The 18,087-nt window shown below is 45.5% G+C and overlaps 1 protein-coding gene across 1 annotated transcript in view; it reads right to left on the bottom strand.

The window, feature by feature from the left end:
• Nucleotides 1-18,087, bottom strand: part of DHX32 (DEAH-box helicase 32 (putative)) — an 864,748-nt gene that overhangs the window by 459,011 nt on the left and 387,650 nt on the right. The window contains exon 6 of the mRNA XM_069611492.1: nt 10,989-11,147. Within this exon, the coding sequence (XP_069467593.1) occupies nt 10,989-11,147 (159 nt within the window). The remainder of the gene's footprint in view (nt 1-10,988; nt 11,148-18,087) is intronic.

Below are 18,087 nucleotides of genomic sequence, written 5' to 3'. Positions count from 1 at the left end.
ACCAGAACTGCTAATACATACTGCCTACTTGTTCCGAGGTTTAAATCGACCAAAACTGGAGGGAGTAGCTTCCCAGTCAAAGCTGCACAATTATGGAACTCCCTCCCCCCCCATTTAAGGGAGGACCAAACCTATACAAGATTCAGACACAACATCATCAACTGGTTCAGAGAAAATGACCACTAAGGGGTGCTAGCCCCACCTTATTGCCCTCACTTTGCATTCCTTATAATCATGTACTGTAAATAGTCTCCCTCCTGCCCCCACAGGTCTGTATCTCCATTTTGTAAATTATGTAATATTGTATAGTCCACACCTATTGCTAGAATTCTATTGATGAAGTGCTTCTTCTTCTATACATCTGTTGTAAATGTTCTCTTCTTCTATGCCACTATGTAACCTAATGTGTATCTTTATGCAAGCCAAATGTATCCATGTATCTTCCTCTTCCCTTTGCCCTGATACCTCCGGGTCTGGCGCGCATTACAAATAATAAAACAAACAAACAAACAAAACAAACATACAATGAGGCCTTTTATGGCACTCATTCCTAGATGAAAAGAAATACACGCTGATATTAAATTTGAATAACACACAACTGTGCTGAAAGGTGATCCTTTATTATAAATGCGTTCCAGAGGCAATTTTCAAGCACAATCTCTCTGCCAACGGGGGAGAGCAAACCAACAAGAATCATCACTGAACCATCTATAAAATTACAATTATCCTTTCTGAAATGAAACACCTGAAGTGGCTAAAGTCTATTAATTCTGGATTTATGTCAACTAAAATTATCGATCCTATGTAACATTCATTGAACTACGAGGATCATTCCTCAACAACATGGTGTCAAATGATATTGTCATAAAAATCTTCTCATCAAGGTGCACACTGTGGCCGGGCTCCACCCTTTAACCAATTCCTAAGTGTGCATCATGGCCTTACCGCATGCTAATGCTCCAGAGAGTTATCTGAACATCCAATAGGAATCTGTTTTTTGTCTCGTAGTAACAGATTGTCTGATCCATGTTCAACAATGGATGCACAACAACTGCTTCAGCCAAAATGGCTCCAATCCAGAGATACAGAGCTTGGGGCCAACATACTGGCATCTCTCCCATTTAAAAGGCTTCACTGCAGGAGGCTCCTTCTGTTAATACTATTAGGGAACTGTGTAAATCTGAGTAAGCTGTTGTAGAATTAAATCAAGTAATAGCTCACAAACAGCTCACCTTGGCAATCGATGACTCCAACTGGGAGGGTTTAAGCAGCTGTGAAGATTTCCCAGTTACAGCCCTGGCCACTCAGCCCAGGGTAATGTAACCCAGGAGAGCGGGCAGGACTCCCAGGGAAACCCTCAATGGGAAGAAAACCCTGGACGAAATCCCAGCTCGTGTAGATCAGGTTTTATGATGGAAGGTTGGACGTCTCTGACAGGAACCTCTGGGAATCACACAAGACACCGTGTCTGCAGGAATGAGAAGTGAAGAAATAGGGAGCAGGTTAGAGGAGGGTTTATAGAAGGGAAAGGAAAGAAATATCAATGGGAACACTCTCACCCAAAAAGGACTGGGGGAAAATTCGGATCTGGAACCTGGCTGAAAAGGACAGCTCCGGGCGAGTCGGGAGAGTCTGGAAGGATAACAGGAGATGAGGACCTGGTAGAATATTCAAGGGAATCCTAGAGAAAGGGAACTTACTCAGATGGGGATCTGACCGGAATGGGAGACCAATAAGATGGATTCGCGAAGCCGGTGGAGAAGGAAACCAGCAAAGGCTGAGAGGAGGATCTGACAAGAGAAAGTAACACAGGGTAAGTAGGAGCCGCAATCAACAGAGAGAAATGAGAGCATGAAGAGAAAGGTTTCAGAAGCGAACTCACGGAGCGTCAAAGGCAGAAGCGACGCGAAGCACTGGTCGCTTCGTTTCCGGATAAAGGATCACGTGATCGGTCGTCCGCACGTCAAGGGAGCGTGCAACCACTAGACCGCTACCAGCAGGTCGGGAAAAATCACCAGCTTCCATCTTAGAAATGTTAGGAATCAGGACGCCGCACAAGCGGGTCCGTGCCCATAAAGACCACTTGCCGCGAAGTGTAACAGTATGCCCTCTCCTCCGGGAGGGCGCCCCTGGTTTACCCGGATGAAGCAGGAAAAAACGCCTCACGAGACGGGGTGCATGAACCCCAGAAGCTGGCTCCCAAGTTCTTTCAGCAGGAGAATAACCCTTCCAGTCAATCAGAAACTGCAATCGACCACGATGGAATCGTGAGTCACAAATAGCAGCTACCTCAAATTCAGGACCACTGTCAGTGAGAATCGGAGGAGGAAGAGAATCACTATTGCGAGAAAAACGATCCCGCACCACTGGCTTAATCTGAGACAGGTGGAAAACCGGGTGAATCCGAGACCAGGAAGCAGGTAAGGCAAGTCGGACAGCGGCTGCCCCAATCTTAGAGAGAACTAGAAAGGGACCAAAGTATCTGGGAGGTAGCTTAGATGGGACCAAATGACGAGGAAGAAATCTGGAAGCCAACCAGACCGAATCCCCGATGGTCAGTTCCTTAAAGTCTCGACGATGACGATCAGCATACTTCTTTGCTCGATCCTGAGCTTTCTGCAAGGACTGCTTAGCCAGTCTCTGTCCCTCATGGATATCCACAATCAGAGAATCCACACCCGGACAGCCAGAATCGGAGGGAGACACACTCGGAGCAAAGGAAGGGTGATAACCATAGGTACAAAAGAAGGGAGTGGACTGGAGAGCAGAATGTAAAGAATTGTTGTACGCAAATTCTGCTAGTGGGAGCAGTTCCACCCAATTGTCTTGAGCCGCTGAAATGAAGCACCGTGAATATCCCTCGAGGGTTTGGTTCAATCGCTCAGTTTGGCCGTTCGTCTGAGGATGATATCCAGAAGAGAGGGCACGTTTAATACCCAGAATGCGACAGGCCTGTTGCCAAAAGAGAGAGGTGTACTGGGGACCTCTGTCCGACACAATTGTGTCTGGTAGACCATGGCGAGAAAATACCTCAGAGAGAAAAATGTTGGCCATGGAAGGAGCATTTGGTAATCTTCGCAGAGGGGTAAAGTGTGCTAACTTGGTGAAGTAATCGATCATTACCATGATAGTAGTCATATTCGCTGATGGCGGTAGGTCAGATATGAAATCAGTGGAAATGATTTGCCAAGGACGGTCTGGTATGGGCATTCTTGCTAATAACCCTAATGGTGGTGAGCGAGATGACTTAGCAATAGCACAGATCTTACAGGCGGCAACATAGTCCCGGACATCAGATCTCATGGAAGGCCACCAGAAATGTTGTTGGATGAGTTCCAATGTAGGAAGTACTCCCCTATGTCCTGCAGCTTGTGAGTCATGGCAGATTTTTAACACCTCCAGTTGTAAAGAAGGAACGGTAATCAAAACTTGAGTACCATGAAAGTAGTATTCTGTTTCCTTGGAGAGAAGATAAGTAGATGCCAGGTCTTCACAAAAATTCTTATTACGAGTGGTGGCTGTTCGTACCTCTTGCAGGAAATCAGTGAGTACAGCAATAAACCGAGCAGTGGGGAACATCTTTTCTGGGCAAAACAAGGAAGTTGGAGAATCCTTACGGGATAAAGCATCTGCTCTTAAATTCTGTCTGCCAGGCCAGTATATAAATTCTATCCGAAAAGGTAAGAAGAAGTAAGCCCAACGTGCTTGTCTGCTGTTAGTGTTATAAGCATTTTGGAGAACCTTGAGATTTTGGTGATCAGTGCGCACCAAGACAGGAAAGGGTGAGCCCAAAAGCAAATGTCTCCATTCCTCGAAGGCGCGTTTGATAGCCATCAGTTCCTTCTCAAGTACTGAATAATTTATCTCAGCGGAATTAAAGGTCTTGGATAAGTATGCCACCAGTCTTTCTTCACCTTGTTCTGATGACTGTAACAACACAGCTCCTAACGCATTCTGAGAAGCGTCTGTCTCGACAATGAATTGTTTGGATTGGTCAGGGTTGATCAAAATTGTTGAGGAAGTAAACATTTCCTTCAAAATATCGAATGCTTTCTGAGCTGATTCATTCCAAACAAATGATACCCCTTTCTTAAGAAGTCGAGTCAAGGGGAGTATGATTTCTGAGAAGGAAGGAATAAATTTACGATAAAAATTTGCGAACCCCAAAAACCTCTGTATGTCCTTTATTCCTGTTGGAATAGGCCAATCCACAACTGCGGATATCTTCTTGGGGTCCATGGAAATGCCCCGGGAGGATAGGACAAATCCTAGGTAGGTAACTTGTTTCTGATGGAATTCACATTTGGATGCTTTGCAGTAGAGATGGTTGGATTGCAGGCGTTCTAGTACGGTGTTAACATGATGAATATGTTCCTCTTGGTTGTTGGAGTAAACAAGGATATCATCGTGATAGATGATGACGAACCGGAATAATATGTCGGCAAATAGATGGTCCATGAATCTCTGAAATATCGCAGGAGCATTAACTAAGCCGAATGGCATAACGTAATATTCATAATGTCCAAAAGGAGTCCGAAATGCAGTCTTCCATTCGTCTCCGGGTGCAATACGAATAAGATGGTATGCACCACGAAGGTCCAACTTGGTATACCAAGACGCCCCTCGAACCGCTTCAACAATGTCCGTGATGAGAGGCATGGGATATTTGTCAGTAGTGGTTATCTTGTTGAGACCCCGATAATCAATACAGGGACGGAGCCCATCAGAGTCCTTTTTGGGGATAAAGAATAATGATGCTCCTGCAGGAGACACCGACTCAGAAATAAGACCATTCCGTAAATGGGTTTGAAGGTATTCTTTTAATGCCGATTTGTCTCTTTGCGAAAGAACGTAAATGCGGCCAAAGGGAATGGGCTGATCGAGAAGCAGGTCTATGTGACAGTCATCTCTTCGATGAGGAGGGAGATTAGGAAATTCAGGGTTTTCAAACACTGATCGGTAAGGCTCATGACAGCCAGGAATCTCAAGTTGACTGATGGAAGATACAGTCGGTTTGAGTGTCTCATCTGAAGGTATACGGATCCCCACTGATTCTTGAGAAAGACAATGACGGACACAATATTCTGACCCTAGAAAAAGGGTTCCAGCAGCCCAGTTTATGAATGGGTTATGTAATCTCAGCCAAGGGAGTCCTAGGATAATTGGATAATGGGCAGTTCTGATTACATCAAAAACCAGGGTTTCTTTATGGCTAGATATTTTACAAGTGAGCGGAATGGTTTGCTCTTTAATGGGGCCCGAACTCAGAGGTGTACCATCTACTCCCTGAATAGGAGTAACCAAAGTCTTTGGTACCTGAGAGGTACCGTGTAATTTTGCCCACTCCACATCCACAAAGTTACCAGCCGCTCCACAGTCTATTAAGGCCGGAATACCTGGGATGACATTTTCTGGTAGCAGGATGGAAAGAGAAACTACCACCATGGCCTGGTTGCTGAGAGAGTTGTCAAGTGACATACTAGTCTGATACGGGGAAGAATGGTGCTGGGCACTTACCGGTCTTCCCCCAACGGTAAGGCTTTGAAGTTTCCCGACTTGGGAATAGGAGAGCGACGAGGAGGAACTAAGTGACAGTCTTTCAAAACATGAGTAGAGGACCCACAGTACATACATAGTTTCAAAGATCTTCTCCTATCCCTTTCAGTAGCTGAAATCGGTCCTCTAATGGTCCCAACTTGCATGGGTTCTTCAGTAGGAGACAGAGGTTTCTGAGGGGTTGAGGAATGATCCCACTGTGGTCGTGTTCCTTTCCCCTTTTTCTTTTCGCATGTCCTTTCATGCATTCGGTAATCAATCTGCATGGTTAAAGTGATCATATCAGCTAGATTAGCGGGACGAGGGACTTTAGAGACCTCGTCTTTTAGTTCATCTGTGAGACCTCTCCGAAAAAGAGTGAGGAGACCTTCATCTGGCCAGCCTAGTTCAGAGGATAGTTGTTTAAACTGAGTGATATACCAAAGTAATTCCTTGTTTCCTTGTTTTAAATCGAGAAGTCTCTCTTGTGTGGCAACCGAAATCTCCTTTCTTCCAAACATGGTTTTTAGGCTGTTAGTGAAGGCGGTGTAAGAATCGAGAATAACATTGTTGGAGGTTACTAAAGGAGTCGCCCAAGCTAACGCAGGCCCAGAAAGGTGGGAAATAATATAGCCTACCTTATCTTTATCGGTAGGGAAGAAGCGAGGTTTAAATGTAAATTGGACGGTACAACTGTCAAGGAATTCTTTTAGTCTGTAGGGATCACCGTCGTACATAATGGAATGTAAGGACGACGGGGGAGAGTCTGAAAAAGCTCTAGCTACGTGATGTCGTAGTTGAGCATTATCCTGTTTCAAGGACTGTACCTCTAATGACATGGCCTGCATGGCCATCATTAGCTGCTGCATTTGCTGTTCCATTTGGAATTACGATTGCCAATATTCTTTCGGGCGTCGCTTACTGTTAATACTATTAGGGAACTGTGTAAATCTGAGTAAGCTGTTGTAGAATTAAATCAAGTAATAGTTCACAAACAGCTCACCTTGGCAATCGATGACTCCAACTGGGAGGGTTTAAGCAGCTGTGAAGATTTCCCAGTGACAGCCCTGGCCACTCAGCCCAGGGTAATGTAACCCAGGAGAGCGGGCAGGACTCCCAGGGAAACCCTCAATGGGAAGAAAACCCTGGACGAAATCCCAGCTCGTGTAGATCAGGTTTTATGATGGAAGGTTGGACGTCTCTGACAGGAAACCCCCAGGAATCACACAAGACACCGTGTCTGCAGGAATGAGAAGTGAAGAAATAGGGAGCAGGTTAGAGGAGGGTTTATAGAAGGGAAAGGAAAGAAATATCATTGGGAACACTCTCACCCAAAAAGGACTGGGGGAAAATTCGGATCTGGAACCTGGCTGAAAAGGACAGCTCAGGGCGAGTCGGGAGAGTCTGGAAGGATAACAGGAGATGAGGACCTGGTAGAATATTCAAGGGAATCCTAGAGAAAGGGAACTTACTCAGATGGGGATCTGACCGGAATGGGAGACCAATAAGATGGATTCGCGAAGCCGGTGGAGAAGGAAACCAGCAAAGGCTGAGAGGAGGATCTGACAAGAGAAAGTAACACAGGGTAAGTAGGAGCCGCAATCAACAGAGAGAAATGAGAGCATGAAGAGAAAGGTTTCAGAAGCGAACTCACGGAGCGTCAAAGGCAGAAGCGACGCAAAGCACTGGTCGCTTCGTTTCCGGATAAAGGATCACGTGATCGGTCGTCCGCACGTCAAGGGAGCGTGCAACCACTAGACTGCTACCAGCAGGTCGGGAAAAATCACCAGCTTCCATCTTAGAAATGTTAGGAATCAGGATGCCGCACAAGCGGGTCCGTGCCCATAAAGACCACTTGCCGCGAAGTGTAACACCTTCCTACACCAGTGGAAAAAGTCAAAAACATAGGGCATTATCTTTGATCACACTGTGAGGCTCATTACAAGTTTCCTGGTATCCCGACGGTAATTCGGGCAGGATACCAAAAAACTGTCCCTACCGTCTCCGCTGCCTGATATCCCGGTATTATCAGGATATTACGAGTGGTGGAGACAGCAGTAAGTTCCCATTCTATGGAGTCTGGTAGGACTCCATGTGATGGGATTGCCGGAATTCCCAGCACCGGTAGTACTGGTGCTGTGGATTCTGGCATTTCTTTGCTGATAGGGGCCTGATCTACCGGCAGGCCAGGCCTCAAAACTCTACACTGGTTGCTGATTCAAGAAAGAATGCAGTTTAAAACTCTGCATCATCCACAAATACCTACCTATACAAGGTTTCCCTACCTCTCTTCTTGCTGACTTATGCTAAAGGGAATTTTCAAAGAGATCTAAAGACTCACATCTCAACTGAAACGTAGAGTAGAGAGGTCTAACGGAACCTCACTGCACATGTTCTAGCCCTCCACTAAAAAAAAAGTTGCTAATGCCCCTAAGAATGATTGGGCCATAAAGAAAAATCGTGAGAACTGGTCAGGGCTTATACATCTTGAGCCTTATACAACACAAGCCTACAGAAAGAATGCCTTGATGTCATCGACTCAATGGTGTTCCCCCACCCCCTCTCAGCATTCTACTGCAGTAATCTTGCAGGGAGAAGAGAGTTACAAGAACAATGAATAAATAAATGACACATTTCAAGAATTACAATCTGACATAGACCGCTCTCAGCACAAAGCAAATCCTACTCATCCTTTAAGGATTATTTTGCCATTCATTCTTGTAATCTGGTTGGTTAGTCTCTAGTTTATCTTTGCAATGATGGCCTTATTCTTATTATTAAATGTTGCATGCAACCAAAATTGGAGCCGAAGCTCATAGAATGCATTGATGTTATTGACATACGTACAATGCTATCCATGAAGACATCTGCATTAGTAAAGACCAGAGCAGAAGAGAATTTATGGAAGAAACACAGTTCACTTTTCATATTCATCACAATAACTGCTATAGTACTAATTCTCTGCATATGTTAAGAATTGTGTCCATGAGTCAAAGCTTTTAGAAGCTTCCAGCTAATTTGACAATGGATTATCTTTATGTTTCAATCAACAATAAGTATCATTTAACACAAAAATAAGGATGTACTTCTGTATCTGGTCACAGTGGCGAATTTGGACTATTTGCCCCTTCTCCCCAGAGGGGAGCTACCTCCATTGAGGCTAGGCAGGAGAACCCTCTAAACAAGTCCCTCTCTAGGGGTCTGGGACAGTGAGACCTCATTGGGAGTGACTCCCATTGTTGTAAGGAACTCCATGTTCAGAATACATTGTCTGCCTACAAGGAAATCAGAAAGATTGTTGTTAATTCTGTTTTGGATTCTCCTGATTGACATTTATTATTATTATTATTATTATTATTATTATTATTATTATTATTATTATTATTTTATTAATAATGTGCTTTGGTTGTCTTAATGACCTTTTACATAAATACTCAAATACAAAGTCAACATTCATTAACAAAACCATGAATTATACTTAATACCATATACAGTAGTGACCAGAGCTCAAGTCGAGGGTACACGAGGATGGGCAGAGTAACCCACTTATTTCAGAGGGTGGACTCCGTCCCCCAAGCTAAAATGAGAAACATTGAATATCTTCTTTGAATTTATGAATTAACACCAATCTCGGGGCTCGGCTTGAACCACGGTCTTCAGAACTGCAGGGCAGATACTTCACCACTGCACTACATAACTTGATGCAAAATAACTAATACCAAAGGTGGTATGTCCCATTTTGGTACTGCATGTTCCAGAGAAAACATTGGTATTGATTTTTGGAGTTTAAAACATGCACCCCTTTAAATGTTTTCAAAAACATTATCAGAAGAAAATATCCTCCCTTTGTTTTGTGTATTGTTGATTTTATGTCATTTGTCCTATGAAATTTGGGTGATTATGCAAAGCCAATTCAATGAATTGTGCATATATCAACTTGATAATCTAATTTCTGGCGATGTTGCATCCCATTCGTTGGATCCCACCTCTTTTTGTAGGACTTGAGCCCTGGTAGTGACATTTATTCAATCTCTTTGACTTCATGTAATGCTGGATCTCGCCTGATCTCCACAGTCAAAGAGTAATGACGCACCCCTTTTGTTTGTGATGACATACATAAAGCAACAAGGAACTTGGAATGGAGGTCAAAAGAGAATCCTACACAGAGGCGAGCCTCTGACGGGAGGTCGTCCTGGAGGGGCACAGCCACGAATAATCACAGAGCCAGTGGTAGCGTGGGGAGCAAGCATATTGCTAGCAAGACGCTGGAAGGCTGTTGCCCTGGACGGCAATGACGCCGAAGTCAAGAGAGTCTTGGAAACAGTGAAGAGACTGCCTCGCATGGTGGCACAACCACACGGAAGCCGTGGTGAGCCTGGGGCCGTTAACAGACGCCGAGACCCGACCGCAGCAGAGAGATCGGATCCTTGATCTCTGCCAGAGAAGTGCTTCAGCTGCTGAGCAGGGCCAAGACAAGGGAAGAGGTAATACTGAGAGGGGCGAACAGATGTAGCCAAGGCTGAGGAAGCCAGAAAGGTTTAGGGAAAACCCAAACAGGCTGATGCCCATCCGAGCCCAGGAAAGAGAGACTTTGATATCTAAGGCTGGGAAAGCCAAAAACATTACGTGAGCCCGGAAAACCCGAACGAGCAGACGCCCAATAGAGGCCTCAATAAAGCAGGCCTATTTGAGGACAAAACAGCTTTGGGTAGCCCTGGAAATTTAAAACATACCAAGCAAGCATGGGAACAGAGAAGACCTGATGGGTTCACATGCTCAAACCCCAAAAGGGAACATTATTAAAAATCAAGTCAGAAATGGTGGAATTGTATTAAGGAGACCCTTTTCCACATAAAGGAGGGAATGTTCAGAACTTTATAAAGATCTAAGACATGCCGTTAAAAGCCTGAATGCTGGAAGATAGCATTGTGAGAAACTGAAGAACTTTTAAAACCTTCTCAGGAAAGAGATCCCAGTAGTTGGACCGAGCAAAACCCAGGAAAAGAGGCTATTGCTCTGGTTTATATTTTTGTTACGATTTTCTAAGTGGTAGGGCCAGATAGTAAGTAGGGTTTAGACTATGGACTATTTCTTTTGGACATTTCACATGCACCATTAGTTTTAGTTTGTTAGGTAGGGAATTTCCTTCATAGCGATAGGGCTAGACAGACGTTTTCTTATCATTTAAATAAACACCTTTCAACATGTCACATCTTATCCCGACTCCTTCTTCCGGTTCACCACATCACCCAAAACATACATAAGAACTTGGAACCAATGTGAACCACAGAGAAAAAGAGCCCAGATGATAACTTTACACTAACTCACATATGTTATCATGGAAGAATTGCTATCGTTGATGAGCTAATACAAAAACAGATGTTTCTCCTGGGTAAACAAATGTATTCATATTACAAATAAATATAAAGGCAAAGTAAAGTGTAAATACATACGTGGCCTGTTGATGAAGGCACAGTGGCGTAGTCCTGCTATGGCCATTCTCTTCAAGAAAAGGACCATTGAGGTTAAGTTGCACTCTTCAACTTTAGCAGGTAAAAGTTGCTTCATTTCCTTGTATGTTATTTCTTCGGGGTAGAGACAGAAAACTTTACCTGCAAACGATATTAGGACCAAACTGTGATCTGTTCTTTTTTTAAGGGTTTACTTTTTGTATCTTTCTTGCTTGGAAATGTGACATCTTGAGCAGTGGCAGGGTGTAACCAAAATTCACTTTCTTGAACTTCTATACTTGTTTGCATTTCAAATGTCTAGTTCATTCTTATATCACATATTCATCTTATAGTTACTAATTCTTAAAAGAAACATATTTTAGATTTTAGATTTAAAAATGGTTAAATTTAAAGAGACGTTTCATATGGTGTTCAAAGGTTGCATATTCTCAACTAGACACACTCTTATCCTCTTTTTTGCGGTATACACCATCTAATATTCTTAAATATTATGAGACAATTTGATCATTAATCATTCCACCTTGACCACACAAACAGGAGGGCAACAAACGTTGTTGCTCCATCAAACGATTTATTTCTATGCCATTCAAGATAACTCTTAAATTAGGTCCTTTTCTAGGACTTGTAAATTCTTAGCCATTCCCCCTTGACCACACTAATAAAAGCACACACACGTACATGTCTCCTCTCCACTGAACTACAGTGCTCTGCCTTTAGTTGTGCTCCACTTACAAATCCATTGATGCATTGCCACTGACACACCTGTCAGATCCTTCCAATAGGTTCGTCCTCACAACTCCAGTGGTTGGAGCAAACAGTTCAGCAATCCCTTTAACCAATGCAAACTGGAGGCATTTAGCCTTCTGGCGTATTCATGACAAAAGTAGTAACTGCTTGACTTCTAGGAAGGCACATTGCATAACAGTCCAATGATATGTGCATTTGACATGTCTTGTCAGGACCACAGAAAGTCAAAGACTCTTCAGACTGTTATATGAATACAGATGCCGCCTCAACCACCTCAACCACAATGTCTGTATGCCAAGACACTGCACTATTGGGCATCTTGGGCAAAGCCAGTGTATGTGGTCTAATCCTTGTTGCATAAACCTTATGTAACAATTAAACGACTTTGGGCATGCAAAACACTTTGCTTCTCCATCAGAAGATGTATTTCTGTCATTCAAGGTAACTCTTGAATTAGGTCCTTTTCCTGAACTTGTAAATTCTTATGGAATGAGTCTTAATTCTTCTTTATTCAAATGTGAATAGTTCAATATAAAGTGGATATCCTACTTTCGGAGTCCTGAAAATCAATTAGGAAATTAATCAGCAGTGTAAAGTGCAAAGTGTCAGCGCCCCCTTGAAATGATTCCTTAGTCTGCAGCAAATCTTGTAATAAACTAAATAATGCAAACTAGGTATACCATATACCGTTTAAAGAGTGTAAAATGATTTCAGACTAGAATGCAAATAAATCAATAACTTCCTTATATTCGGAGGTAGTCCAGTTTTAACCAGAGCGGTGTGCCTGGCAAGTAGAAAAATGTGACTCAAAAATATTTAAATATCCTCTGCTACATCCACTGGACAAACCAAATGCTCCCTCTGGGCATCTTCACGTGTTCTTAAGTGAGTCATCAGAAGAAAGGCTGGTCATACGGATGTCTCATTCTTAGTGCATGAGGATGCAGTATTTCCCTCATCCGACAATATCTACTCAAGCAAAACCAAAAAGGAAGTGTTCTTGGGGAACCCTCCTGTGGCTTTGCCCACCACCTCCACCAGACGGAACTTCAAAAGTATTCAAAGTTGTCTGTTAATGATTCCCAAATTGTTTTATGCAGTTATGTTTATGGGGGCTGTCAACTGTGTTTTGAGGCATAGCCTTGTGTCCTATAGAGGTTTGAACACCATGTGTCATTAGAAATACATTTAAGGCATCGATTGAAAGTACAAATGGTGTAGTTTATATATATAATATGAAGTTATGGGTGAACCCAACTGACGCTATCTTTTGTGATCATTCTAAGTGGGCCTAAGGAAAAGTGCTGACTGCACTGTGTAGCAAGAGGCTCTGGCCCCCACCAGACAGATGAATCACCGGACCCCCATACAAGAAAACAGAGGCATCACTCACAAGAGATTGGACTGGCGGGCTCAAAAGGGGAAATGAAGATGCTGGATGGTACCAGCTATTCCTATCTGCAGGGACCCATAGTCATTGGTGGAAGGTGAATGCTCCAAGGACCCCTCCTAAGTCACTCCTTGAAAGAACCCTTCCCATTCCTATTGCACAGGAGCCCAGGAGCTCTACAAGTGTATCTCTCTTAAACCAATGATACAAGAGGCATTTGCACTCCCTGAAATGGAGCCTGGAGCCACACTCTGAAGGAAATCACCAGGCGCTACCCTTGTCCTCAGAATGCGTAGGACAAGACAAGCTAAGAAATGCCACACCACCATTGGTCAGCCCACCATGCCCCTGGCACCAAGTGAATATTATACTGTAGTTAGTTAGGGTGTCCAGTCCTTATTCTTCTATAGTAGGTAATTCACTTGTTAAGAACTATCAGACTTTTATCCTAGGCACTCCATGAACTTCTAACGCGTGGCCATTCTTTCGGCTGAAAGTTAGGAACAAATGTGTGAGTCGAAAAATGTAGAGTGGGTTAGGATTCAGACATGCTTAGAGGAGTGTCTAATATAGCTAGAGTGCAGGAGGGTTGGGGTGAGTAGAGCCTCACTGGAGCATCCCATGCTAGCCACTTGTGCTTTTTGGTAATTTTATTAAGAATCCTTGCTTGTTAACCTCAGGGCTGGCAGTGTCTCTTTTCAGATAAAAGTGTAAGTGGAAGACAACTGAATGATCTAGCGTGAGTAAGTGATTAGAATAGGGGCCTGACTGCTGGTCAACCCATCTCTGCACATATCAAGTACCCTCAACAAGGCTGGTGATCTGTGCTGGGTGATAAGTTCAAAAGAGTGAGGCCAGAGGGCCAGTGCAAGTCTGCCCTCATCCCATTTTCAGTTCTGAAGTGGAGGGGATCAGGATCACAGAGTGAGTAGAGGGGTCAGGGGATCAATGCCACCTGCCTTCTTGGAAATCCGGCCTATGAAGCATGTTTCAGTTGAAGCTTTCTCCACCTCACGACCCCCCATCCTCCTCTGGTTGACTCACATCCTGACACAGCCCTGTCTATGCTCTACTCCTCCCTTTCCGATACTCTTGATGCTCTTGCCCCTTTCCTGAGGATCTGCTTGAAGTCCAAAGCCAAGTGCAATTCCTGGTATAACTCAGACCTAGCTACCCTTAAACGTAAGTGCAGGGTGGCTGAGAGGAAATGGCGGGCTTCTTGTTCATCCTCTGACAAACTGTTCTGTCGCCTGCTCCAAAGGCAATACTGACTCTCTATCCGCACTAAGAAGAGAGCCCACATTCAAGCCTGTGAGTCTGCAGCGTCTAACAACTCGGCCGAACTCTTTAAAATCTGCAAGGAGCTGGCCAACCCTGCTGCAGTCTCTACCTCTCCTGTCGCTTCCCATGCCCTTTGCACGGCCCTTGCCTCTCACTTCATCTCTAAAACTCAGGATATCCTGTACTACCTCTCATCCCCTCCACCTCCCCTCCCCTCCCCTTCTTTAAACTCTGGCCCTCTTACAGCCACCCCACCTCCCTCTTTCTCATCCTTTCCTCTCTTCTCCCCTGATGGGGTCTCTAGACAAGTCCGATTTATGAAAGTCTCATCAAAACAGGTTCATCACCCTTCTTCCAAAACCATCAAGGACCACATTGACACCCCCGCTCCTGCCCTGGCTGACTTCTGCAACCTCTCCTTCACCTCAGGAGTTTTCCCCTCCCCTTTGAAGCACTCTCTTGTGCACCCTCTTCTCCAAAAACCCACTGCTGACCCTTCTTGCCCCGCTAACTATCACCCAATTTCCATCACTCCCTTTCTGGACAAACTCCTGGAAAAGCAGGCCATCTCGCAGTTTAACCTTCATTCCGATTCTGCTGGTTGTCTCCGTGACCATCAATCTGGCTTTAGAGCTGCCAGAAGCACGGAAACTGCTCTCCTGAACATCCGTGAAGATCTGCTCTCCAACCTCGATTCTAACATCCCATCTGTCCTCATCCTACTCAATCTCTCTTCTGCCTTTGACACAGTCAACCATACCATCCTGCTCAACCGTCTCCGTGACAACCTGGGTATCACCGATCAGGCTCTGGCATGACTGACCTCTTTCCTCTCTGATCATACCTCCCCTTCCTTTCATCTATCTCCCTTTCTACCTGCGGTGTTCCCCTGGGGTCTAATCTCTCATGCTGGCTCTTCAACCAATACCTAGCAACTCTCGCCCACCACATTGCCATTTTCTGCTCCAACCTTCAGTGCTATGTGGATGACACTGAGCTCATTTTCAGGCTCCCCTCAGCCACCTCCTCTCCTTCTCTCATCTCAGGACTAGTGTGCTGGCAACGATCTCTGCCTGAATGCCAGCAAGACACAGATTCTCCTGATCAGCACACCTCCACCCTCCTTTCCCGTCACTCTCTGGCCGGCATCCCTTGGCCCTCCTCCTACTCCCACCTGCGAGGCTAATAACCTCGGGCCATCTTTGATTCCATGCTCTCCTTCTCTGCTGACATCTTACATGTCTCAAAAAAGTCAAACCTCCTACTGCACCTCCTGAGAGGTATTCTTCACTGCCTCTCCTATTGACCTCAATATGCATTTAGACTCTCCTTGCTCCTCCTCTGTACTCTTCCGTGACCTCTGCAACTCCCTCTCCCTGTCCATCCTCCCCTCTGGCCGACTCACTCTGCAGGGCACACACTCGATGTCTTGATCTCCTCTGACCTCCCCCTCTCCATCCCTCTGACCACTCCTCTCTCCTGGAGCGATCACTCCCTCCTCTCCTCTCATCTCTCCCTTTGTTCCCTCCTAGCCAAGCCTACTCCAACACTGCCACCTACCTTCTCGGACATCCGGCCCATGAAGCGTGTGTCCGTTGAGGCTTTTGCCGCCACTTTCTCCCAGCCCCCCCTCCACCTTTGGCTGTCTCACCTCCTGACACAGCCCTGTCTCTGCTCTACTCTTCAATTTCTGATACTCTTGATGCTCTTGCCCCTGTCATGAGGATCCGTTTGAAATCCAGAGCCAAGTGCAATTCCTGGTATGACTCTGACCTAGCTACACTTAAACGTAAGTGTAGGGCGGCTGAGAGGAAATGGAGGACTTCCTGTTCATCCTCTGACGAACTGGCCTGTCGCCTGCTACAAAGGCAATACTGACTCTCTGTCCTCACCAAGAAGAGAGTCCACATTCAAGCTTGTGTCTCTGCGGCATCTAACAACTCGGCCGAACTCTTTAAAATCTGCAAGGAGCTGGCCAACCCTGCTGCAGTCTCTACCCCTCCTGTTGCCTCCCAGGCTCTTTGCAATGCCCTTGCCTCTCACTTCATTTAAAAAACCTAGGACATCCTGTCCACCCTCTCCACCCACACCCCTCCTCTCTCCTCTCCATCTGTTCTTGCTGACCCTCCTTTATCCACCCCCACCATCCGTCTCGCCCTTTACTCTTTTCTTCCCTGACAAGGTTGCTAGACAAGTCCGATCTATGAAAGCTCTGTCAAAACAGGTTCATCCCTGTTCCTCTAAAACTATCAAGGACCACATTGACACACTCGCTCCGGCCCTTGCTGATTTTTACAACCACTCCTTTGCCTCAGGTCCCTTCCCCTCCCCTCTGAAGCACTCCCTTGTGCATCCTCTTCTCAAGAAACCCACAGCTGATCCTTCTTGTCCAGCTAACTATCGCCCAATTTCCATTCCTCCCTTTTTGGGCAAACTCCTGGAAAAGTTGGCCATCTCTCAGCTTAACCTTCATTCCAATTCTGTTGGCTGTCTTCATGACCACCAGCCTGGCTTCAGAGCTGCCAGAAGCACGGAAACTGCTCTCCTGAACATCTGTGAAGATCTGCTCTCCAACCTTGACTCTAACATTCCCTCTGTCTCATCCTCCTCAATCTCTCTTCTGCCTTCGAAACGGTCAACCATACCATCCTGCTCAACTGTCTCCATGAAAACCTGGGTATCACTGATCAGGCTCCTGCCTGGCTGACCTCTTTCCGCTCAGATCGACCCTCCCAGGTCCAACTTGGGTCCTTCCTTTCATCTATCTTCCTCTCTACCTGTGGTGTTCCCCAGGGGTCTAACCTCTCGCCCTGGCTTTTCAACCAATACCTGGCAACTGTCGCCCACTGCATTGCCACTTTCTGCTCAAATTTCCAGTGCTACGCTGACGACACTCAACTCATTTTCAGGCTGCCCTCTGCCACCTCCTCTCCCTCTCTCATCTCTGATAGCCTAACTGCCATTCAAGATTAGTGTGCCGCCAATGATCTTTGTCTGAATGCCAGCAAGATGGAGATCCTCCTCATCGGCACACCTTCACCAACCTTTCCCCTCACTCTCTGGCTGGCCTCCCTTGGCCCTCCTCCTACCCCCACCTGCAAGGCTAAGAACCTCGGGGTAATCTTTGACTCCACCCTTTCCTTCTCCGCCCACATCTCTGAGGTCTCTAAAAAGTCAAATTTCCTACTGCACCTCCTCAGAGGTACTCTGCCTTTCCTCTCCTTCCCCCAGAAGCTGATGGTATCCCAAGCTCTGGGTCTCTCTAGGTTGGACTATTGTAACAGCCTCTTTCTAAATCTACCTGCCCCAACTCTCCGCCCTCTGCAACTAATTCAGAACAGGACTGCAAGACTTGTCCTTGGCCTCAAGCACTGGGATCGTATCTCTCCAGCTCTGAAATCTCTCCATTGGCTCCCAGTGGATGCAATGATTAAATTCAAAACCCTCTGCATTGTCCACAAGGCTTTCTGGGGCCTGGGTCCAAAATACCTTCAGCTGTCCCTCTTTAAATACCTTCCCTCCCGAGTTCTTTGCTCCTCCACCTCTAACTCCAACAGGGTCAGTCGTTTTTCAAAGAAACGAGCAGGGGGTAGATCTCTGTCTTCAACTGGGGCCTCCCTCTGGAACAGCCTCCCTGCCACTCTGTCTGTATAAATACCTTCA

The sequence above is a fragment of the Ambystoma mexicanum genome, chromosome 8 (genome assembly GCF_040938575.1).
Source record: "Ambystoma mexicanum isolate Mex_15411 chromosome 8, UKY_AmexF1_1, whole genome shotgun sequence".
In the NCBI taxonomy this organism is placed as follows: Eukaryota; Metazoa; Chordata; class Amphibia; order Caudata; family Ambystomatidae; genus Ambystoma; species Ambystoma mexicanum.
This window is presented reverse-complemented; position numbering and strand designations above follow the sequence as displayed.